This window comes from Bubalus bubalis, chromosome 10, assembly GCF_019923935.1.
Source record: "Bubalus bubalis isolate 160015118507 breed Murrah chromosome 10, NDDB_SH_1, whole genome shotgun sequence".
Lineage (NCBI taxonomy): Eukaryota > Metazoa > Chordata > Mammalia > Artiodactyla > Bovidae > Bubalus > Bubalus bubalis.
In genome coordinates, this window is record NC_059166.1 from 14,386,295 (window position 1) to 14,410,119 (window position 23,825).

The window sequence follows — 23,825 nt, forward strand, 5'->3', positions numbered from 1 at the left end:
CCACCTTAGACCCCTCAGTGCTTGATTCCTGGAAAAGTTTATCTTGCTTCTCAGCTTGCCTGCAGATGTAGATGTGCATGACAGTTCCTGAGCATTCATTTCAATATCCTGAAGCTAAAATTATTTTTAGGAATCCAGATGATATCCTCAGGACTCCTTGAGTCTGTGGGGTAAGCTGGACTCTGATTTTTCTTATAGGAACGCAAAACTTTAAACCGGATATAGTGAAGTGTGCTTCATTGCTCAGTCATGTCTGACTCTTTGCAACCCCACAGAGTGTAGCCCACCAGGCTACATTCCATGGGGATTCTCCAGGCAAGAACAGTGTCGTGGGTTGTCATGCCCTCCTCTTGGGGATCTTCCCAACCCAGAGATCAAACTCAGGTCTCCAGCATTGCAGGTGGATTCTTTACTGTCTGAGCCACAGGGAAGCCCAAATAATAAAGTAGGCAGTTTATTATTATTTATGCAGCAACCCCTGATTCACATGCTCAGTTTCAGTGTGGGCACTTAGGTTGCTCTGGTGTGAAGTTCACTGTGATTCTATAACAGGCTCTGGCTCTTAGTTACGTTCTGATACTCATCTTTTTCATAGTCATAGAACAACGCTTCATTGTCAGACCCAAGAATGAGTTCCTGGGTGCTAATGAGGATGTATAGTGATATCAGAAGTTATAGAGAAGAGAGGTCCCCAAAACATTCATCTTTACACCCCAGAGCCACCCAAACACATGGACTAGTATTTACCCTGCTGGAAAACCAGGACATGTTATTTGCTAGTCACCCATCTCTTTAGAGTCATGTTTTCTTTCTCATAATATGGACTCAAGAAGTGGCATTAATCAGCAATTTTGCTTATCACAAACACATGAGTGATGACACCGACTTCCTGGTTTATTCAAGCTAATGTGTGGAAAGTGTTGGTCACCTGTCTCAATGAACATTATCCATTAAGACAAGTCTCTCCTATTTAGCCTCTGTCATGAGTAACCCACTGAGAGCCATGGGATGCTGCTTCTGCTCTACTGTTTGTTCAAATACATCTATTACCATCGATATGTGTGCATTACTCCCCAAAAGAAAGTGGGAACCATGACATAAATGCGAATTTACCTTTTCACCTATGATTCATTAAATGAATATGATCCATGTAATATTTGGGAAACAAGATACTCATATTTCACTTTAAAAAAACATTATGTTGTATCATCATAATGCTTTAAAATAAGATTACTATAGTAGCCCCTTCATGGAAGCCAACTTTTGCTATTACCTTTTATTTACCATTTTTCTTCTACTTTGCAGGTATATATATATTTAATTTATCTATTTTAACTGGAGGATAATTTCTTTACAATGTTGTGTTGATAAAGGTATATTTTCTTACCAGCTGCTTAACAAGAACTGAGATCTTAAAACAGGAATTTTCTCAGTTGTATTCATTGCCTTTATTTTCACTACCTGCGCACAATTTCAAACTTACCCATCTCTGATAAATTCTCTTTTTTGAGAATATGTTTGCTCCTCCAAACCTCTATCCCATTCTCTACTCGTCTACAAAGACACAGCTGAAGTTCTTCATCTATGTAAAGTGTCAAGGTAAGAAGGAAATGTCTTCCAGGTATAAATAAAAACTAAGAATAATGACATAGTTATTTCCCCAGGAGTAAATTATAACCTTATATGCAAGGGCAACTTCTAGCTTGAAGATGCCATATTTTTTAACTGGAAAGATAAATAGAATATAAATTAGGAAATCTATTTTAATAAGTGTCACCTGTGTGTAAGGTCCAATGGAAAGAAAAACTAAGAGACAAAACGAAATCTTGGGAGATCTATGTTAATATTCTGTCACTGGAACAAATGAGATTAATGTGTAGGTAAGGCAAGCAGGAGGAGCTTCCCTGGTGCCTCAGCAGTAAAGAATCTGCAGGCAATCCAGAAGACGCGGGTTTGATCCCTGGGTGAGGAAGATCCCCTGGAGGAGGGCATGGCAACCCACTCCAATATTCTTGCCTGGAGAATACCATGGACAGAGAAAACTGGTGGGCCACAGTCCATAGGGTCGCAAAGAGTCTGACACAACCGAGGCAATTGAACACACACGCACGCTCGCAAGGCAAGCAGGAGAGCAAGATGCCCAAGTAAATGAATCCACAAGTCTATAGAGAACAGAAGGGCAAAGGGAAAAGGAACAAAATTATGAAACCAGGGTGAACTTCCAAGAAAGAAGAAAAAAAGAAAAAGCACAATTGTGTGATGGAAGAATGAAAAATGTTAAAGTATGAAAGGAGATGAATCTTGCAAGCGACTTGCAATTACAGAAGGCAAAAGAGAAAGACACAGGAAATGTTTTCTCTCTCATAGTCAGGGAGAGAAAGCTGTTAACAAAGGACAGTCAAAAGGCAGATGCTTTTTATGTGTCTTTCCCTCTCTCTCCTTTTAAACAATTGCAGCTGCTATCGGTTAACCAGAGGGGGTACCATCTGAGTGTGGAGCATCAGACAAGAATAGGCAAATAAATAATTGGAGTGTCTTTTTCTAAAAATTTAGTTCTACTAAAATTTGCAGCTCCAAATGTTCTCAGGAATTCATAGATATTATTATAGACATTTTAGTCCTTATGTCCTTGAGATATCCTGTTAGCATAGTTTCTAAAACCCAGAAACAGAATGTGCATGTTTGTGCTATTATTATTACTATAGAGTATTTTACACACAATAGTATGTAGTAATGTTAACAGTAATTAATGTTATACTGTTTTAATATTGATAGTATAGTATATACTATGGTATATACTAATATAAGGGCATCCCCGGTGGCTCAGCTGGTAAAGAATCTGCCCACAATGCAGAAGACCTGGATTTGATACCTGGGTTGGGAAGATACCCTGGAGAAGGGAAAGGCTACCCACTCCAGTATTCTGGCTTGGAGAATTCCATGGACTTAATAGTCCATAGGGTTACAAAGAGTCAGACATGACTAAGTGGCTTTTGCTTTCACTTTCATAGTAATATAATAGTAATGTATACTTTTTTACATAAAAATTTATGGAAGAAAATAAGTAACCTTGCTTACTGCTGCTGCTACTGCTAAGTCACTTCAGTCATGTCCGACTCTGTGCGACCCCATGAACTGCAGCATGCCAGGCCTCCCTGTCCATCACCAACTCCCGGAGTCCAACCAAACCCATGTCCATTGAGTCTGTGATGCCATCCAACCATCTCATCCTCTGTCGTCCCCTTCTCTTCCTGCCCTCAATTTTTCCCAGCATCAGGGTCTTTTCAAATGAGTCAGCCCTTCGCATCAGATGGCCAAAGTATTGGAGTTTCAGCTTCAACATCAGTCCTTCCAATGAACACTCAGGACTGATCTCCTTTAGGATGGACTGGTTGGATCTAGACTATAGAGTCACTTTAACTCTTACAGGATTTTAGAAAACTAGATATTTGAAATTTATCATACCCAGAAATTATAATATAATATATAAAAATGTATATATATGTTATAAACATGTTATATCATATATATATGTTTATATATAATATATAAACATTATATATATTATAAGCATATAATATAAACATGCCTAAGATGCTTATCACTATCAGTGAAAATGTGATACCATTTACAAAAGAATATAGTCCTAAATTGACAAATTCAACATGCTAATTAGACATCATGGGACAGTGAACAGAATATACAGCATGCATTCACTGATAAAGAAAATAGGCGTGTTGTTGGACCTCACAGGAAGTACAATTGAGGGAAGGTAAAAATGAGTTTTCTGATTTTTAAAAAATTATTTTCTCCTGTCTCTTTTCTCCATTCCCTTTTTCTAAAACTTCTATTTATCAGATGCAAGTACTTCTTTTGACTATATAAGACTCTTTTTTTTTTAATTTCTAAATTTAATCCTCACATTTTTAGGCAATTCACTTGATTTTGACCTATAACTCTTCAATTTTAATTCAGGCAGTTTTATAGTTCAAGAGGTTTTTCTTCCCTGTTCCTTCATCAGGTTCTTATATTATGCATGCAGTATATCTTCCTAATTCTCTCTTAGACTTTATCGTTTCTTCTCTGACATTATTTTCTTTCATGTTCGATTTTTCACTTGGGTGTTTTCTGCTTCAAGTTTTCCTCAAGTGCCTGGAGAGACCTGGTTGTTCACTCATATTCAGGATTTATAACAGCACCTTCTATCATTAACTTAAGGCCTGTTTGGGTAAATGATTAAAAAACTAAAGGGAGGAAAAGCAAGAGGAGAAGTAGCTAGAAAGTCTGAATTGAGTTGCTGTGAGTGGATGAAGCTCTTTGAAGGCAGGTTTCTTTCCAGGCTGAGCTGAGCCGGATGCAACTCTGAGTGGCCCAGAAGGAACAAGCCTTAATTCTGGGGCATCATCTCCCACATTAACCATCCTAGTTCTCCCCAGCCAGTTTTTATTTTCCATTTTTTAAAGCAAAAAACCCACAAATTTTCTTCCTTCAAGGCATCTAGGTGTTTAAGTGTTCTCTAGCAAGTATAAGTTGGAATAGGAAATGGCATCCCACTCCAGTATTTTTGCCTGGGAATTCCATGGACAGAGGAGCCTGGTGGGCTACTATCCATGGGGTCGCAAAGAGTCAGACATGACTGAGCATGCATGCCTGCATGCAGCAAGCGTGGGTGGTCAGCAATCCTGTGTATAAACCTCCTACATATGTGCATTGGTGCCAGTCCATGCACAATTTTGCCCTCAGTTGTAACGTTTCCAAATTTCTGAAGATATTAATCTTTCATGTGCAGGAAAGATCAACTAGAATTGGACAGGAATTCTTTAAGACATTCCCAAATTTTAAGTTGTTTCTTATTTTTCACAATATTTAGATATTTCTAAAATAATAATAAATAATCATAATAACAAAAGTGAAGATTTTTCTAGGATAAGATCACAGTAAAAGTTTCAGAGGTTTTCTATAACAAAGACAACATAATAATAAAGACACAGTTTGTTATTATTATATGCTGATATATTGTGACAAACTAATATGTTTCAATCATATTGAAGATTGTTTTTTTTCCTAATACAGACATTTGGTTATAGACAACATTATAAGAAAGGCACTCCACAGTGTTTCCTGCTCTTGCTTTTGACTTGCCAGTAATGGTGTTATGGACTCAATCATGTTCTCCTAACCAGTCCTTGGGTGTTCATTGGAAGGACTGATGCTAAGGCTGAAACTCCAATACTTTGGCCACCTCATGTTTTTAATTCTGCATTAGCAACATTAATTTATAAATGTAAGCCAGGACAAAAGTGAAAGTTTCTCTGTTCCCCAAGTCAGTCACCAGCTTCAAAGCCATGGTAAGGATTCCATGCAAAGACCAAGCACTGAATTCAGCATTGTTTAATATACTGAAAGTCCTTTTTAAGTCAAGAGATAACTTCTTTAGAGATTATCTTCTTAGAAACTTTTGCAATAAAAACTATTTGTATCATTTCAAGAGCAATAAACTGGTATGTTCAATGATAGGCATTTTCCACCCTGGCCTATCTTTTGAAACACAGCATAACCCAGAACCCCCAGAGATTTCAGCTATATGTGACTACTCAGGAAAGTATTAGTTTGCAATAGCAAAGAACATGCAGGGAACAGAGAGAAAAGGAAGGGAAGGAACAGTTGGAAAGTGAGAATTGAATAGAGAAATAAAATGACATAGGCTGCTTGGAATGGGACTAGTGATCGCTGATGAAATCCTTGTGACCCATAACAAGTTCTGTCCAAGTCCAGAAAGAGATCAAGTACCAAAGAGAGAGCTGGAATACAAAAGGGAAAAGGAAGGCAAAGGTGATGTTCTCCGATAAGGCCCATCTGAGACATCATCATATCATCCACGTGTTGAAGATGAGATAAGGAAGAGTACAGGGCAGTTCCAGGGACGTTTCAGCAAAGAACTAGCTGAGGCTGGATTTTAGGGCCAGGCTTCTGAAAGGCAAGAGATGAGGAAAATCTGAGTATACACGAGGTGCCAGCAGGGTGGGACCATAAAGGGAGACAGTGCTCCACCCTCATGGAAAAGCTGCAATTCAGCACGGCTGCTAAAACATAGAGGGGTCCGGTATCCTCCATGCTTCTTGAGCAAAAGAGAAGCAGAATATACCATGTCTGGAAAAGCCTCACTGGTGAGGTGAGCTCTCTGGCCTCTTACCTGTCTGGCCTCTGAGATGCTTTAGGAGGGTAGGGCAGCCTCTACAGAGATGGGACTGAGACTGCAGGGGCCTTTAAGGGAATCCATGTACTATGCATTGAATTTTGCCAATTTCAGTACTGGGTGTGAAAGAGTAAAATGAAGAAAGCATCTGAGGTCTAGTCCCTGCTCTGCCACTAAATAATTATGGTATATTGGAAAAGTCATTTAGTCTTTCTGGGGTCTTAAATAAGACCCATCAGGGGGTCAGTGTTTCAGAGGGTTTCTACAACAAAAAAACAACATAATAGTAATGACCCATTAGGGGACTGCCTGGAATATTTCCACATGAGCTTCCAGGGCTAAGAGTCTGCTTCTCCTTTGTGTTTTAGCTCCCTCATCTAAAAAAATGGGTTGAAGATACATGCCTTCTAGACTTGATATGATTTAACAATGTGAAGTCCTTAGAAAAGTCCCTGCTGTTAGCTATCTCTACCATTTCCTTTTGCTTCTCATTAATACCAGTCTAGCTCAAATCCTTATCAACTCTCTGTCAGATAACTTTAATGGGGCCTCCCCCGTGGCACTAGTGGTAACGAATCCGCCTGCCAATGCAAGAGATGCAAGAGACAAGGGTTCAATCACTGGGTCAGAAAGATCCCCTTGGAGTAGGGAGTGGCAACCCACTCCAATATTCTTGCCTGGAGAATTGTACGCAGAGAGGAACAGGAGAGTTACAGTCTATGGGGCTGCAAACAGTCAGACATGACTGAGCACAATAACAATGATCTCCATACCATTTCCCCATTTGCAGTGACTCCAACCAGGACTCAACAACTAGAGTGGGGCTTCTTAAAGACCAATTAAGGAGCCTCCTAAAATTCCATGCATGGACCTGTAGCATTCAGGGAATTCTCTGAACGCACACAAAGAGTATGTATTTCTGAGGAAAGCTCTTTAACTTTTATTAAACTTTCAAAATAATTTCAAAACAAGAGAAGTTACCGCAATGACAAACCTACACACTGCAACTAGAGTATAGCCCTGGCTCATTGCAACCAGCAATGAGGACCCAACGCAACCAAAGTAAATATAAAAATCTTTAAAGAACATTATTTGACCTCTTTTTTTCCCCCACCAAGTTTCTCCTCTTTTCTTTGCTCCTCTATGCAGGAAAACAACTCTAGGAGTTATAGATATTCACGGTACAGACCCTTCCTCCATATTTCTTGGGCCCTTTCTGACCTGACTTTCACCTACATCAGTGGACCAGGACTATTATTGTGAAGGTCACTGGTGACAGTTCTCTAATGGCTTCTCATATCATCCAAAATAAAAGCCAAAGTTTTGCAATGACCTATAGTGTCCTCTGTGGCCTGGTTCCTCATAACAGACTCTGTTTCTTCCATCCTCTCTTAACCATTCTGTCCACTTCTGCCAAATGGGCCTCCTGTCTGTTCCTCACTGTATGAGGATTGCTCTTCATGCCAGGGCTTTTCACCTGGAATTCCCTCCTCTGGGAATGCTCAAACTACCACACAATTGCACTCATCTCACATTCTAGCAAAATAATGCTCAAAATTCTCCAAGCCAGGCTTCAGCAATATGTGAACCGTGAACTTCCAGATGTTCAAGCTGGTTTTAGAAAAGGCAGAGGAACCAGAGAAATTGCCAACATCTGATGGATCATTGAAAAAGCAAGAGAGTTCCAGAAAAACATCTATTTCTGCTTTATTGACTATGCCAAAGCCTTTGACCGTATGGACCACAGCAAACTGTGGAAAAGTCTTAAAGAGATGGGGATACCAGACCGTCTGACCTGCCTCTTGAGAAATCTGTATGCAGGTCAGGAAGCAACAGTTAGAACTGGACATGGAACAACAGACTGGTTCCAAACGGAAAAAGGAGTACGTCAAGGCTGTATAATGTCACCCTGCCTATTTAACTTATATGCTGAGTGCATCATGAGACACGCTGGGCTGGAAGAAGCACAAGCTGGAATCAAGATTGCCGGGAGAAATATCAATTAGCTCAGATATGCAGATGACACCACCCTTATGGCAGAAAGTGAAGAACTAAAAAGCCTCTTGATGAAAGTGAAAGAGGAGAGTGAAAAAGTTGGCTTAAAACTCAACGTTCAGAAAACTAAGATCATAGCATCTGGTCCCATCACTTCATGGGAAATAGATGGGGAAACAATGACAGACTTTATTTTGGGGGGCTCCAAAATCACTGCAGATGTTGATTGCAGCCATGAAATTAAAAGACGCTTACTCCTTGGAAGGAAAGTTATGACCTACCTAGACAGCATATTAAAAAGCAGAGACATCACTTTGCCAACAAAGGTCTGTCTCGTCAATGCTATGGTTTTTCCAGTAGTCATATATGGATGTGAGAGATGGACTATAAAGAAAGCTGAGTGCCGAAGAATTTATGCTTTTGAACTGTGGTGTTGGAGAAGACTCTTGAGAGTCCCTTGGACTGCAAGGAGATCCAACCAGTCCATCCTAAAGGAAATCTGTCCTGAGTGTTCATTGGAAGGACTGATATTGAAGCTGAAACTCCAATACTTTGGCCACCTGATGCGAAGAAATGACTCATTTGAAAAGACCCTGATTCTGGGAAAGATTGAAGGCAGGAGGAGAAGGGGATGACAGAGGATGAGATGGTTGGATGGCATCACCGACTCAATGGACATGAGTTTGAGTAAACTCCAGGAGTTGGTAATGGACAGGGAGACCTGGCGTGCAGTGGTCCATGGGGTCACTAAGAGTCGGACACGACTGAGAAACTGAACTGAACTGAACTGAGGATGATCTTCTCATAGAAACTCACAGCTGATTTCCTCACTTCTCTAAGCGTATCTCAAATTTACCTTTCTGTAAGAATTTCTCTGGGAATCTCAAGGGAAATTTTAAACTTCTTCTTGAACACTTCATATTCTCTTTCCTTGCATTACTGTTTTCTCCTCAGCATATATCATTTTCTAACATAACATGTATTTTACTTATCTATTTGATTTATCAGATCTTTTGCTTAATAGAATGTAAGCTCCATGGGGCAAGAATTTATGTCTGTTTTTTTCACTGATAAATCATCAGAATCAAGAACAGTGGTGGGCATGTAGCAGATTCCTTAGATATACTTGCTTAAGAAATCAATAAATGAATCGTATTTTACATAATAACGGCATTTAAATCTGTTAAGGGTGCTTTCTTCCTTGAACCATTTTCTTCACTTGTTTTCCAGAATTACTCTATTCTTTTTCCTATTTTACTAGTGTTACCAAAAGGTATGTGTGGGTTCAGTTACTCCCCACTCAAAAGCCAATAAATATGCCAGTTGGAGGGAAGGAAAGTTTGCTTATTTCAGATGCTGGCATTTGGTGGGGGAGGGTGGCAGATATCTGTTCGAAGGCTGACTCCCCCACAATAACAAGCAGGGTGTGAGAGCTTTGACAGACAGACTGGGGGAGAGGCTCTACATGCAGAAACAGCACAAGCATCTCTAAGTCATCTTTGAATTGATCATCAGTGGTCTTACCAGCATCAGCATGGCTGTTTTAGGCACAGCTAATCTTCACTGCGATTCATGGGGTCGCAAAGAGTTGGATACTACTGAGCGACTGAACTGAACTGAACTGAATCTTCCCTCCCAGGATCCATTTGTTCCCATTTCTTTGCAGCCAGTTCTCGGAATGGTGGCAGCTCATGTCCTGGTATAGTCTGATCATCATGTAGTTAACTTCTCCACCTGGTGTTTTAGTATCTATAAGACAGCTCTCAGGATATGGCTCAGAATATTATCCACAGCTCTTGAGAAAGGACTAAAGGTCCTTGACTATGCTTCATGACTACATTATTATTAATTAGTCTCCTTTGACTATTTTCCTTTGTTTCCACATTTCTCACTTCTCTGATTAAACTTATTCTTTGACTACAGTTTTCCACAAACAAAAGACAGGCAGGAGACATGGTCTGTGTGTGGTGGGGGCAAGAACCATATGGTCCATTTCACTAGCTTTTCTTTTTAGTCCTTTTTACCCCATTTATTTCAAATCCTGAAAGATGATGCTGTGAAAGTGCTACACTCAATATGCCAGCAAATTTGGAAAACTCAGCAGTGGCCACAGGACTGGAAAAGCTCAGTTTTCATTCCAATCCCAAAGAAAGGCAATGCCAAAGAATGCTCAAACTACTGCACAATTGCATTCATCTCACACGCTAGTAAAGTAATGCTCAAAATTCTCCAAATCAGGCTTCAACAATACATGAACTGTGAACTTCCAGTTGTTCAAGCTGGTTTTAGAAAAGGCAAAGGAACCAGAGATCAAATTGCCAACATCTGCTGGATCATCAAAAAAGCAAGAGAGTTCCAGAAAAACATCTATTTCTGCTTTATTGACTATGCCAAAGCCTTTGACTGTGTGGATCACAATAAACTGTGGAAAATTCTTCAAGAGATGGGAATACCAGACCACCTGACCTGCCTTTTGAGAAATTTGTATGTAGGTCAGTAAGCAACAGTTAGAACTGGACATGGAACGACAGACTGGTTCCAAATAGGAAAAGGAGTATGTCAAGCTGTATATTGTCACCCTGCTTATTTAACTTATATGCAGAGTACATCATGAGAAATTCTGGGCTGGAAAAAGCACAAGCTGGAATCAAGATTGCCAGAAGAAATATCAATCACCTCAGATATGCAGATGACACCAGCCTTATGGCAGAAAGTGAAGAGGAACTAAAAAGCCTCTTGATGAAAGTGAAAGAGGAGAGTGAAAAAGTTGGCTTAAAACTCAACATTCAGAAAATGAAGATCATGGCATCTGGTCTCATCACTTCATGGAAAACAGATGGGGAAACAGTGGAAACAGTGTCAGACTTTGTTTTTCTGGGCTCCAAAATCACTGCAGATGGTGATTGCAGCCATGAAATTAAAAGACGCTTACTCCTTGGAAGAAAAGTTATGACCAACCTAGATAGCATATTGAAAAGCAGAGACATTACTTTGCCAACAAAGGTCCATCTAGTCAAGGGTATGGTTTTTCCTGTGGTCATGTATGGATGTGAGAGTTGAACTGTGAAGAAGGCTGAGCGCTGAAGAATTGATGCTTTTGAACTGTGGTGTTGGAAAAGACTCTTGAGAGTCCCTTGGTCTGCAAGGAGATCCAACCAGTCCATTCTGAAGGAGATCAGTCCTGGGATTTCTTTGGAAGGAATGATGCTAAAGCTGAAACTCCAGTACTTTGGCCACCTCATGTGAAGAGTTGATTCATTGGAAAAGACTCTGATGCTGGGAGGGATTGGGGGCAGGAGGAGAAAGGGACGACAGAGGATGAGATGGCTGGATGGCATCACTGACTCAATGGACATGAGTCTGGGTGAACTCAGGGAGTTGGTGATGGACAGGGAGGCCTGGCGTGCTGCGATTCATGGGGTCACAAAGAGTCAGACACGACTGAGCAACTGAACTGAACCCCATTTATTCCTCAATAACCCAAACTATTAATGTTGGCAAGTCTCAGTGCTATGGTTCAATTGTTGTGTGTTCAGTCACGTCTGACTCTTTGTGACCCCATGGACTGTAGCCTGCCAGGCTCCTCTGTCTATGAAATTTTCCAGGCAAGAATACTGGAGCTGGTTGCCATTTTCTACTCCAGGGGATCTTCCTAACCCAGGGATCGAACCCGCATATCCCACAGCTCCTGCAGTGGCAGGCAGATTCTTCACCACTGAGCCACCTGGGAAGCCCATGGGTTCAATTGTGTCCCCCCAAATCCATATGTTGCAGTCCTAATCACCAGAGCCTCAGAAAGTGAACTTACTCAGAGATTGGTTTTTACAGAAATAGCCAAATTAAAGTGAGTTCATTGGGAAAAGGGAAATTTGGAGACACACAACACACAGGGAGAACCCCATGTGAAGATCAAGCCAGAGACTGAGGTAACACCTCCACAAGCAGAGATTGCTGGCAAACCACCTGAAGCCAGGAAAGAGGATTCAGTTCTCCGTCACAGTGCTTGGAAGGAACCAACCCCACTAACAGCTTGACCCCTGACTTCTAACCTCCGGAAACAAAACACTTCTGCTGCTTGAGGCTCCGTATGGGGTGCTTTGTGATGCCAGCCCCAGTGAATGAATACACTCAGGGGTTTCAGGTGTTGAGATTCTTCTCTAGCCACATTCAGTCCCTGGGTGATCTCACTCTTTTGTGTCTTTAAATCCCATCTACACACTGAAGACTCTCAGTAATTTATCTCCAACCCAGTGTCTCCTCAACTCCTCACAGTTTTCCCCAACTCTACACAACATCAGATTTAACCCATCAAAACAGACCTCATCTTCCCCAGGAACCCCCTTACCCACAGTGTTCTTCATCTCACTTAATGAAAACCTCAACCTTCAAGTTGCTCAAGTCGTTTACCTTGGAATCATTCTGGACTTTTCTCTTTCATATCGTCCATTTATCAGCGAAAAGCTTGATTCTCCTTTTGAAATGTGTTCAGACCACTTCTCACCACCTGCACTATTGGAGCCCTGGTAGCCATATTGTCTCTCCCATGATTCATAGCAGCGGTCTCCTCCTGTGTCTCCATCTTCCATCCTTAGCCCCCTTTCTCCCGCTTCCCAGTACAGCAGTCAGATTGATCGTGACAACATGCATTTCAGAAAATCCGAAATTCTGCCTTGTCTCTTCCTCTAACTCCTCAAGCCCTTAACAGTGGCCTGTGAGGCCTCACAAGTTCTGTGCTGTGTCTTAGTCGCTCAGTCATGTCCGACTCTTTCCGACCCCATGGACTGTACTCTCGCAGGCTCCTCTGTCCATGGGGATTCTCCAGGCAAGAGTACCGGCGTAGGTTGCCATTCTCTCCTCCAGGAGATCTTCCCAACTCAAGGATCGAACCCAGGTCTCCCACATTGCAGGCAGACTCTTTACCGACTGAGCCACCAAGGAAGCATCACAAGTCCTTGGTAACATCTTTGACCTTGTCTCCTCCTCAGTCCTTGTCCAGCTCATACTGTTTGGGGCATCCTGCCTTCCTTGCTGTTCAGATGTTCCAGACTATTCCCTCACTTGCTCTTGATCTTGCTTCTGCCTAGAACACTCATCTCCCAGATATCCTCCTGGTACATCACAGTCATTGATGTCTCTTGAAGGAATAGGGAGTCAATTGAGAAGATTCATATTAATGAGATAAAATAAAAACTCTTTAGGGAATTCCCTGGCAGCCCAGTGTTTAGGACTCCACGTTTTCACTGCCAAGGGCCTGGGTTTGATCCCTGGTCAGTGAACTAAGATCCCACATGCTGTGTGGCATGGCCAAGAAAATACATAAATAAAATAAAACTCTAGATTCACATTCAAATTGCACTTTAATGATGCCCAACTTTGATCTTTATAAGCTTCTTGTGTGCAAATAGCATCTAGAAGTTTTCTGTTTTCACTGTAGTGAGCGTTTTGCATAGATAAGTCACTTAACAAAGACTTATAATTTGTGAAATCAGATATGAAGGAAAGGTACAGTTAGTCCAATTCATTTCAATTTTTATAAACTATTTTCCAATTACTAGTAATTCTAGACTAGTCTCTCCTCATGTAGCCATTTGTTCTAATTGTAGCAAATGAAACTGATATGATGTAATGATGATGATTCTTCATTAACAGTTAGGAGCTACCTGATTCTACTTAACCTGATTTTCCTTGTCATTTATTTAAGCCTTTTTGGTGAGAATTTAAGATGTGTAGCCTGGGATTTAAAAAAATCCCTGCATCGACCTATTCATTTTTTTTATCATTTTTTTGGGCTTTTATAATTATTGTTGTTGTTACTGTTTAGTAGCTCAGTCATGTCTGACTCTTTGCAACCCCATGGACTATAACCCATCAGCTTCCCTGTCCACGGAATTCTCCAGGCAAGAATACTGGAGTGGATTGCCATGCCCTCCTCCAGGGAGGAGGAGTTATAGTTTTAGAGTTTATAGAGTTATAGAGGAGGGATTTATAGTTATAGAACCTTGGTTTTTCACTGAGCACATGATCTTCCAGAAAAAAAAAAAAAATTCCCAGCCTCTTTTGCAAATGACTCTGACTATAACACTATGTCCTACTCAAGGGAATGTTAACGTAAGATATCAGTTAAGAGAGAATCAGCATGCACTCTTTTTTCCCTTTTCTTCAATGCCTCTTCCTCCATCCTGCTGCCTAAAATGCAAGTGTGATGGCTGGAACCCTAGCTGCAATTTTGGATAATGAGGAAAAGGGCTATGTCCTAGAAAATGAGGGGTGAGCTAGAAGGGGTTTAGATTACTGAGGGACTCATGGAGCAGAACCATCATGCTAACCCTTGACATTTTACTTCTGGCCTTGTATTAGAAAGAAATTTCTCTCTTACTTAAGTCATAGTTATTTTAGAACACACTCAAAGTCAAATATAATTCTACCCTAAACATCACAAGAACTAATTAGTTCCTGGAACTTTGGAGCCACAACAAATTGCTGCAAAGAATCAAAACAGTATAAAGAATCAAAACAACAGAAAGTGCCTGCAATGATAATCAAAGGTCTTTATTTTCTATATTTAATTTCTTACAATCATTTTGGAAAAATAGTTGTTTCTCCAAATGTACTTTCACTGAAGAAAGCTGATATGACCTAAGCATTATCTGAGAGACAATGGAAAAAATATTTATCACTGAAAAACAAGTGTTCTGTTCAGTTTACGCATTACACATACTTAACACAAGCATAAAGGAAAAGTTCAGTGTCAGAAATAGAGGCCATTCTCCTTAACTGAACCATTCAATCAGAAGAGTATTTGGCAATTAGACATTCAAATTTGAAAGATTTAAAAATCTCATTCAAAATGAATGCTGCCTAAGAATACGGAAACACACAACATTTTCTGAAAAATCTTTGTTTAAAATAATTTTTTTATCTTTGCTTCTGGTATTCTCTTAAATACTCTGAAGTTTATTTAACACAGCATTCTATCTGCTCAACATTCAAATTTAGATGTGCTAATTATCAGCTCCACTCTTCTGCATAGTTAAGTATGTCCTATAAATAAACACATCAATTTTGCTCAATTACTATCCTTCCAAAAAGCCTCATATAATTGGAATTAACCTAGTATTTACTTATCATTAAATATATTTTTATTAGAAAGGATACACAGCACATGAAGTCACAGAATTCTCATGAGTTAAAGACAAATTTCAGAACTCACAAATAATATTTACAATGTAAACATCACAGTTATTACATCAGAGTAAAATAAATCACAACATTCACGACACAATGTATTTTATTTGGTTTTGATATTGAAGTAGTTTTCTTGAATTACTTATGTAGAACTCAAAATAAAATTACTTCACTTATTGTTTTCCTTCAAGAATTCTGAAAAAGAAAGAATTGGTGTTTTAAGCATAAAATCATTTTTATTTACAGTCTCTGACTTTCATTTACTGATCCACTCATTTAATAAATATTTATCTTTGCACTTGATCAGCAGCTTTTGAGAGGGGATCACATTTTGGAATATCAAGAGGGACTCTTCCAAAGAACTTATTGTTGGGAAGGGAGCCAGAATGTGAAGGGGTTCTTTAACTAGTCATAAATAATTAATTACTTATTTGTAATTTTCACAATTGGCTGACCAGCAAAACTTCCTGTTAAAAGAATTTGTTCAATGTCACCAATTCAAAATAGCAAAAAATGGAGGATGGAATCTCTTAAAGGGACAGAGTAATGAATCCTCTGTTATATTGCAGTGCCTATTGTATTTTAATTTAATGGAAAAGTCTTATTTGATAAACTTCTTTGAGAATCTGTACGTTACTCTCTTTTTTGAGCATTCGAGGAGTTTGTTTCTCTGAAATGTCTGTGCGTGATGAGGAAAGGGCACCTGCAGCGCCCTTGACCACATATCTCTCTTACAGGGATCTGTCATGCTGCTGTAGCAGAGTCCAACAGATGTTACAGAAACTGTAGAATACACGAAACCAAAAGTTTGTCCTCAGAGTCCTTTAGAGAAAAATTGTGACAACTTGATACAGTGATGCTACAAAATTTCTTTAAAGACCTGCCAAGCATTATAAAAATATTTTATGAGCTACTGTAAACATTAATGTTACTCGGGAAAGAAATATGCGTTGTGTCCATGTTCACACAAAAACAATTTTGACAACAACCTTGTCAACTTAGCAAAGAAAAAAAAATCTATTTGTGTTTTCTCTACTCCAAAAACGTTTTACAGTGGATATTACTAGAGTCGTAGTATCTGTACTTACTTTATAGATAAAATAAGCTAAATTTAACTTTTACTCCATGAAGTTTATTATGTTTCAAGAACTACAATATCTGCTGTTCACCTGAAGCTATCACAACTTTGTTAATTGGCTATACCCCAATGTAAAATAAAAAGTTAAAAAAAAAGAAATATAATGAGACCCAGGGTGTTTGTTATTTTCACAGTAACAAGCCACACTTTAATTTGGTAGTATTTCCTTATACTTAAATGAGATGCTAACAGTCAATTGTGAGACTGGACTTTAATAAAAGCAACATGGCTTTACTATCAAAGAGAAAGCCAGTTTTTCTCAGTAGTGTGATTCAGTCTCTTTTTTCAATATTTCTTCAAAATGACAGGAATGAGTCTGAGCAAAGTAGGAGGTACTGAACTGTTTACTCATTATGAACTGTCTCTTTCACGCTATCAGAACACTGTATGAATGGTTTCAAGCTCTACTAAGCTGTGATCCACTTAGGTAGAAGCATCCTTCTTAGATAAGGTCTCACTGGGAGAACATTATGATGTTTTTACCAAGTGAGTCCTACCTACTTAAATACTGAGATGATTCCTACTAGCATATAAGAACACACAGATATACTCACCACTGGGAAACTGTCAGCAGCTTTGCTCCAAAGAGCTTTCTCATCATTTTTCTAACTCTTCAAGAAAGTCAGGAGACTCTCCTTCACTGCTGCAGACCAGAAAGAGAGAACTGTGCTTGTGAAGACTCTTGGATGAAAAAGCTTCTAAAGAAAAGGTGAGGAATGGCCTAGACTGTACAAGGTACTCAGTTAAGTGCTCTGGGGGCTAAACACTTCTGTTTCAGGTGAGCCATTACCTTTGACTGGCTCTTCAGTCTTAAATTGTCTAAAAGCTTTCCTAAAGAATTATAATCTGGTGGGCAAAGAGATCCATCTTGCTTGATCTCACCCAAACAGAATTGTCTTGCGTACTCCCCATCTAAACAAAAATAACTGGAATAAAAGAAAGGATCGTATTTCCTATAAATTGTGTTCTAATATTTACATACCATGGAAAGACAGGTTTTACTGAATCTGAGAAGACAAAATAATTCATGGTTTAATTTGGTAAAATACAGATAATTGAATTTGCAGGTAAAAAGGGAATTCCATGTGGTAACAAATTGCTAGTTGACTGTCCTTCACATGTTTTAAAAAGCAGCACTTTTGATAAAACCGTTTCCTAGACCCAGGCTAGATATCTCTACAGTCATCATTTTTAACCCTGGAGGCACATTAGCATCAACTGGGGAACTCAAAAAATACCAGTGTCCACAGCCACATGCCTAGGGACACTGATTTCCTGGCAATTGGTTTTGGGTTAGGGTCAGACATCAGTATTTTTATATTCTCCAGGGTAATCTAATGTTAGCTAAGGTTGAGAATTACTGCTTCAAAGGTAGAGAGGGAGATATGTCTCCATATGCAACTACTATTTGGAAAGTCAGTTATAATTTCCCATGTTAGCAAGTTCTCATTTCTTTACCTTCGCTTTCCATTTAGAATTGAGTTCAAGTATTTCTTCACAGCCATTTGTTTTCGAAGGCGTGTGTAGTTGTCAGTGAAGACAGCATCTGAGTGGCGCTTGATTGGTCCCTGGTCTTCTGAGATGCTATTGCTAAGAAACATGAGGATAAGGAAGTCAAATAATAATTTCTTGGAGTCAGATGAAAAGGAATTCCAACACCCAGCTCATTTTCTATCACCAAAAAACTGAAAGAAAAAAGCCTCCAAGCCTAAGGATGGGGGAGCATGGAATAATCCAGTGTACTTTAACCTTCACTAGGGTGCTGTTAGACATTCTGTCCTAACTGAGCAAATAATTTATATAAAAAAAAATGAGGGACTAGTTGAAATTGTGTTCTTCCATTGGAAGAAAGAGTTCTTTAAAAGTAAACGCTTCTTAAAAACATGAATGAATGCTTCTTCATGAAGAGATGCCAATTTAAGTAATGCCATATAAAATTCAGTTATTAACCATTTAAAGACAAAATCTTCCAATGCTTAGCTTGAAAGCAGGAACTTAAATACAAACGCTATAGCTAGCCTTAAAATTTGCTTCAGTTTAGAATATGCCTTATTTTGTTTTTACTGTGTCTAGTTTAGTTTGTTTGCCAATTTATAAATGATTATTATTTAAGAAAAATAAGCGTGTCTGGAGCCTATGAATATGATATTACTAGGAAACCTTATTTTCTTAATCTATGGGTCTAGTACATTTTATTGAAGTATATAAATTATTTTATAATGAAATTAAACATTATTGAGTTATCAGTTTTGAATAAAATAAATAAGTTACTTACAGTGAAGATATAATTGTCTAATTTAATAACTATAACATGCTTTTTAATAGTAACAAATTCTCTTTACCTAACTCGTTTTCCAATAAGGGACTCAAGGTACTTTTTGGCAGAAAGTTGACCCAAGAGTCTACTATAGTCGCTGGTAAAAACTCCATCAGCATGTCTGACATTTCTGAAACAAGGAAAAAATGATAGTAATTATTTTGTAAATAGTTTGCTAAAAGATTATTTTGGCTCATTAAATAAAAAGGAAACATCAACTTATTTGATAGCTTCTCATTCAAACTTAAGTCCAAAAGGAAGTTTCTAAACAACTGAATAAATAATATATTCTAGTGACTTATTTCCAGCCCCAAATTTTGAAAAATTGAAGAAGTTAGCTTTTTAAGGAGCATATCTCAATATTAATGCTCCCTGGTAGAATCTGTAAAACTAATTCTTTTCTAAGAAATATTGGTGGGAAGATATATTTATTTTCTATTTATTCATGGTGATTTATTTCTTCTACTCTGAATAAAGATATATGCAAGGGGAAATTATTTTGATTTTAGCAAACCTTATTATCCCTTTTGCTATTTCTTCTGCCAAAAGGTTGTAAACAAAATCTCTTAAGATAGAAAGACTCTAAAAATCTATAAATCAAATTTTCCATCCAAATGAAAAATACTTCATGCTTTGCCTTCTGGATAGAGTTACTCTGTCTATACTGGAATGTTGCTCTGGACAATATTCTATGAAATGAATGGCTTTTATTATTAGACACCCTTTCTTTGCATAGAAGTGAAACTCTAACCTTAGAACTTTTTCCATCATGGAATCTCAAATGTTGTAGTTTTACTACTGTTGGCATAATTTCTGATGTTAAAAATGTATGCAACAGAATATAGGTGGATGACTTGCTTAGCTTGGCCTGTTACAATCTCTACAAGTAAAAATCATGCAAGTATCAAGAGTTTCAATAAATCAGGCTGAATGAAGCCACGACATACAGAAACTCATAGTGCAATGCTATGAGAATAGCTTCATGGTGACACAAAAATAAAATGTTTAGATTTCAAAAAAGTATTTGCTAAAATAAAACTCAGTAAAAATGAACTCACCTGGATACATCATAATAAGGTGTGTCATTTTCAGCCAGCGCATCTTGTAAAATGTCAGTGTCTGCTTTTAACGAAACTTGATCAGGTTCATTTGCTCCTTCAAATGGTATTCTGTCCCCCATCCTGGTAGGAAAGGATACAGTAAAGTAAAATACATTCCTTTCTCAGAAGCTGGTGCTTACAGTTTTATAGTCATTTGAGATAAGATACTCAAAATCTTAGGAAATATCACCCACTCATAATATGTGGATGGCAAAATTGAATTAATGACTTCTATAGTTTATTAAAGTGTAAATAGTAAAATTCTTGTTTATTCCATAAAACAGATGCCATACAACTTTTACAAGCTGTATGTAACAGAAGTTAGAGCTACTTAGTTCAGAATTTCAGAACATTAAGCAAAGTACATTTCCTTGGCAATAAGTAGCTTCACTTTGCCAAGTACACAGGTAGAAAGATCTTACACAAAATAGAAACTTTGGAAATTTTTTTATATTCAATATGAAAATTTCAAGCAATTCACATATTTCTTGATGGCCAGTATCATGTGTCTCAACATTTCTCAAGATCTGAGTATTAACTATTTTTCTTTCTCTGAGTCCATAAATTTTATTTCAAAGATTCACTTTGGTGTGGTGCATTTCTATATATTGACCAAGTCCAAAGACTCTCTCCGTCTCTGAATAGTCATTCAAACTCAGTGAATTTTGTTTTCAATGTTATGTAGTAGCACAATTTTAATGAAGGCTATCCAGTGCTTTACTGGAAGGCCGAGAATAGTCCTGCCCATGCATGGACTATGTGGTACACGCACATATTGAACACCAGCACACTGTTAAAATCATGTGTGTGCATGTTTTTACTGTTACCCTATTAAGAACTGTGTTGGCTGCTGGGCACTTGTGTATCTTTGGGTGAGGCAGTTCTTGGTAGTCAGGAGCAAGCAGCCCTCTTTAAGAGTGAAGTTTAGCAATTAATGTAAGCTTCAGCATTCTTGAGATTATTCATCTCTTAACTATTCTGACAGACTAGTTCTATTTAATTATCAAAGCAACACACAAGCAAATTTCACAGAAAACCACTAACAGCTAAGAGATTATTCATTCTATTGAGCATATGCCTACCTTGAACAAAGAATTGGAAATGAAAAAATAAGCAAAGACATGTAAACTGGAAAGAAAAATAAAGCTAATGTAGTTTCCTTTTACTGTTTCCTTCTTTAGCATAAATTTATTTCAAATAAAGCTTTAGAGGTGAGTTGTATTATATGAATTTGAAATATGAAATGCAATGTAGAGAGCAGTAAAACGAAGAATTTGTGGTAAAAACTAAGTACCTTAAAATTCACTCATTGGGGAAGGGTAACTCAGTAGATTAATTATCTCATAATTTTTAACATTGTCAAATTGATTCTGCCTAAATAGTCTGTCCAACATGATTTTATACATATTCCACTAATCAACTGTTCATGATTATTTGCTGATTGATCTTGAAAAATGAACTCAAATGAAGTAGGCAACTAGACACATATTTTTCTATCAGAAACTGAACTGAACTGAGGTGACAATGGAGAACAGCTAATTACTCAACTGAAATTGGTTTGAATGAAAGGAAATCCAAGTCCTCTTTCTGCTTTGCTTGGAAATGTGATCCCTCTTACCTATAAAACTAGTCATCGACACTGTCTTTCTGGCCCTGAGAGTGAATTCCAAAACTCAGAACAATCATGTTGCCCTGAAGTTGAAAAAACTTGCTTAACAAGTCAACCAACAGATTTTAATAAAAATACATAGTTTACAAAATTGAGCTGTCTGAAATAACATATCAGAAATTCCCATTTACATGGAGGAAGAATGTTCAACTGTCTGAATTGAAAGAAAGCCTACCTCAGAGCCGAAGGTGCTCCAAAAAGAGGCCACGCCAAGGTCTGGGAGAAGAGCACGCTGAACAGCATCAGGAACACAAGAAGCTGGGGCTTACTTCTTGTTTCCATCGCAGGACCTGAAGGGGAGACAATCACAGCTGTAAGTTTTTCCAACCACAGCTGTGCCTGAAAGCTAACTCTGTGTGTCCAGCAGTAATTCCTGAGGACTCATGAAAAGTTTAGAAAAAGCAATTTACATCTTACAGGAAGTGTTTAACTGCAGTATGATTACTTTTTAAATTAAGAAGGTTTTTGGGTGTGTGAACAGTGCTTAGATAAAGATTAGGATCCTTTCAACTTCTGCCTCTCTCTCACTAGGCACAAGATTGAATGCAATACTTCTATAGTACTGGAAACAACCATAATGGCAATTTTCTTATAACAGAGTTGTAACATCCATTTTTAATATATTTTCTAACTATGAAGCAGCTTCAAGAAACTGACATTTCTTCTTCTACTCCAAGTTTTTAGTACCTGAGTAATGGAAAAGTGGAGTGTCACCTATTTAATAATTTGTGTATATAGGTACATGTATACCAATACATAGATACAGATCAGTAAAATTATTTTGTGTATACATTTTTCCTCTTTTAATTATAAATTTTACTGGTAGCTTAATCTCCTTAAGGAGTTTGGGTCTGAACAAACTAATTCAATTAATAGTGTAAATTAATACCAAAAAATCACTGAGGTTCATATTACCACCAAAATAATTTCTGCCATAAGAGGAAAAATATAACAAATGCAAAGCTTGTATATTTTTACATCTAATTGACTTACACATTTCATTTGTAAATAGGGTGCAAATAGAAACTTCAGAGTTTGATGCCTGTTTCTTGTGCTGTTTGTAAGACTCACAGCATTTAAACTCAGAAGAAAATAAATGTTTTGTAAGTTCACATAATTAACAAATGAAATGGAAAGAACAGCACTAAATAACAAGTTGAAACTTTCAATACATATGCACCCACTGAACTTTCAGTTAAAAATTTATAAACAAGCCAAAAAAAACCCCACTTGAAGGCATTATTTTATTTAAAGTTGGCATTGAGTAAAAAAACAGAGTAAAGCATTTCCAACTAAAGAATTCAGAAAACCCATTCATATGTGAGAAGTTGAGGCATTTCTATACTTACCAGATGACTTGAGAAACTTGCATTTTTATTGTTGTAAAGAAGGAACACTGTAAAGTTATTTTTCAGGAGAAATAAAAACTCAATATATCCCGAGAAAAGTTCCAGAGTAAGGGGGAGAAAAAAAGAAGAGAAGTAAAGTTTTCACTTACTTTGCCGAATAGTGTTCTCTGAGAGCTTTCTGTTGAGATTATGAGAGCTGTCTCAGGTGTTGAAGTCCTGGGAGCCGACAGTCTTCACGAGTTCTCTTGCCCTTACAGCTGAACCAGAACTTGGTGCTGGCTGAGGTTGGCTACTATTGCCAGCAACTGCTTCTCACTCTACCCTGACCAGCACTTCAAGCCCATCATTTTATAGGGCTTATGCGTTGGCTGAGCAATCACACAGCTCTCGGAAAGACGTCACAATGGTACTCTCATGGGATGAATAGGACTTGAAATTCTTATTAAGTTGTCATTATGCTTGATTTATATAAATTTAGAGTGAGTAACTTCAAGATGTAAGATATAAAGAGGAAATTTACTTTTCTTTAAACAGAAAAAGGTACTGAGCTTCATGTGAAATATTTTAATCTCTAATTAGTAGTAATGAAATAAAGGACTGATTAGTATTATGCCCAGGGCCACTGGGAATGCCTTTAGAAAATAAGAATTTTATGTGTAGGAACAGATGCAGAAAGCAACAAATACTTAGGCTCATGGGCTTACCAATGTATAATTCTCCTTTATTACAAGTCATCAATTGCCCTAAAGCCTTTTTATTTTTATACTATTCATATAGACTCTGACTTAATCTTTTCTGAGATCTATCTTAATTGTAAAAGCACCAGAAATAGATTTCCATATTCTTTCTATTATTACATTTTCCTTATATTGAAAC

At 38.0% G+C, this 23,825-nt stretch overlaps 2 protein-coding genes across 2 annotated transcripts in view; both read right to left on the reverse strand.

Moving 5' to 3' along the window:
* LOC102412803 (glutamine--fructose-6-phosphate aminotransferase [isomerizing] 2-like) overlaps positions 1-12,777 on the reverse strand; it is a 30,472-nt gene extending 17,695 nt beyond the window's left edge. Inside the window, 2 exon segments of the mRNA XM_044924071.2 lie at positions 571-643; positions 12,599-12,777. Of these exon segments, the coding sequence (XP_044780006.2) occupies positions 571-643; positions 12,599-12,777 (252 nt within the window).
* A 1,938-nt stretch (positions 12,778-14,715) lies between these two features.
* Positions 14,716-23,294, reverse strand: LOC102407426 (vasoactive intestinal peptide). The gene is made up of 7 exons (XM_006080201.4): positions 23,099-23,294; positions 21,776-21,890; positions 19,890-20,012; positions 18,857-18,961; positions 17,973-18,104; positions 17,069-17,157; positions 14,716-15,571 (listed from the first exon to the last, which is right to left on the reverse strand). The coding sequence occupies exons 2-6, from the start codon at positions 21,880-21,882 to the stop codon at positions 17,112-17,114; spliced, it is 513 nt and encodes a 170-aa protein (XP_006080263.3). The 5' UTR covers positions 21,883-21,890; positions 23,099-23,294; the 3' UTR covers positions 14,716-15,571; positions 17,069-17,111.
* Between the last annotated feature and the right edge of the window lie 531 nt (positions 23,295-23,825).

Bases quoted from the DNA above. Each gene is read 5' to 3' on its own strand.
- LOC102407426 (XM_006080201.4), bottom strand. From the start codon at position 21,882: ATGGAAACAAGAAGTAAGCCCCAGCTTCTTGTGTTCCTGATGCTGTTC. The intron at 18,962-19,889 runs GTGAGTTCATTT...TCCTTGTTTCAG, and splicing joins CCTTATTATGATGTATCCAG to AAATGTCAGACATGCTGATG. The intron at 18,105-18,856 runs GTAAAGAGAATT...CATGTTTCTTAG, and splicing joins CTTATTGGAAAACGAGTTAG to CAATAGCATCTCAGAAGACC.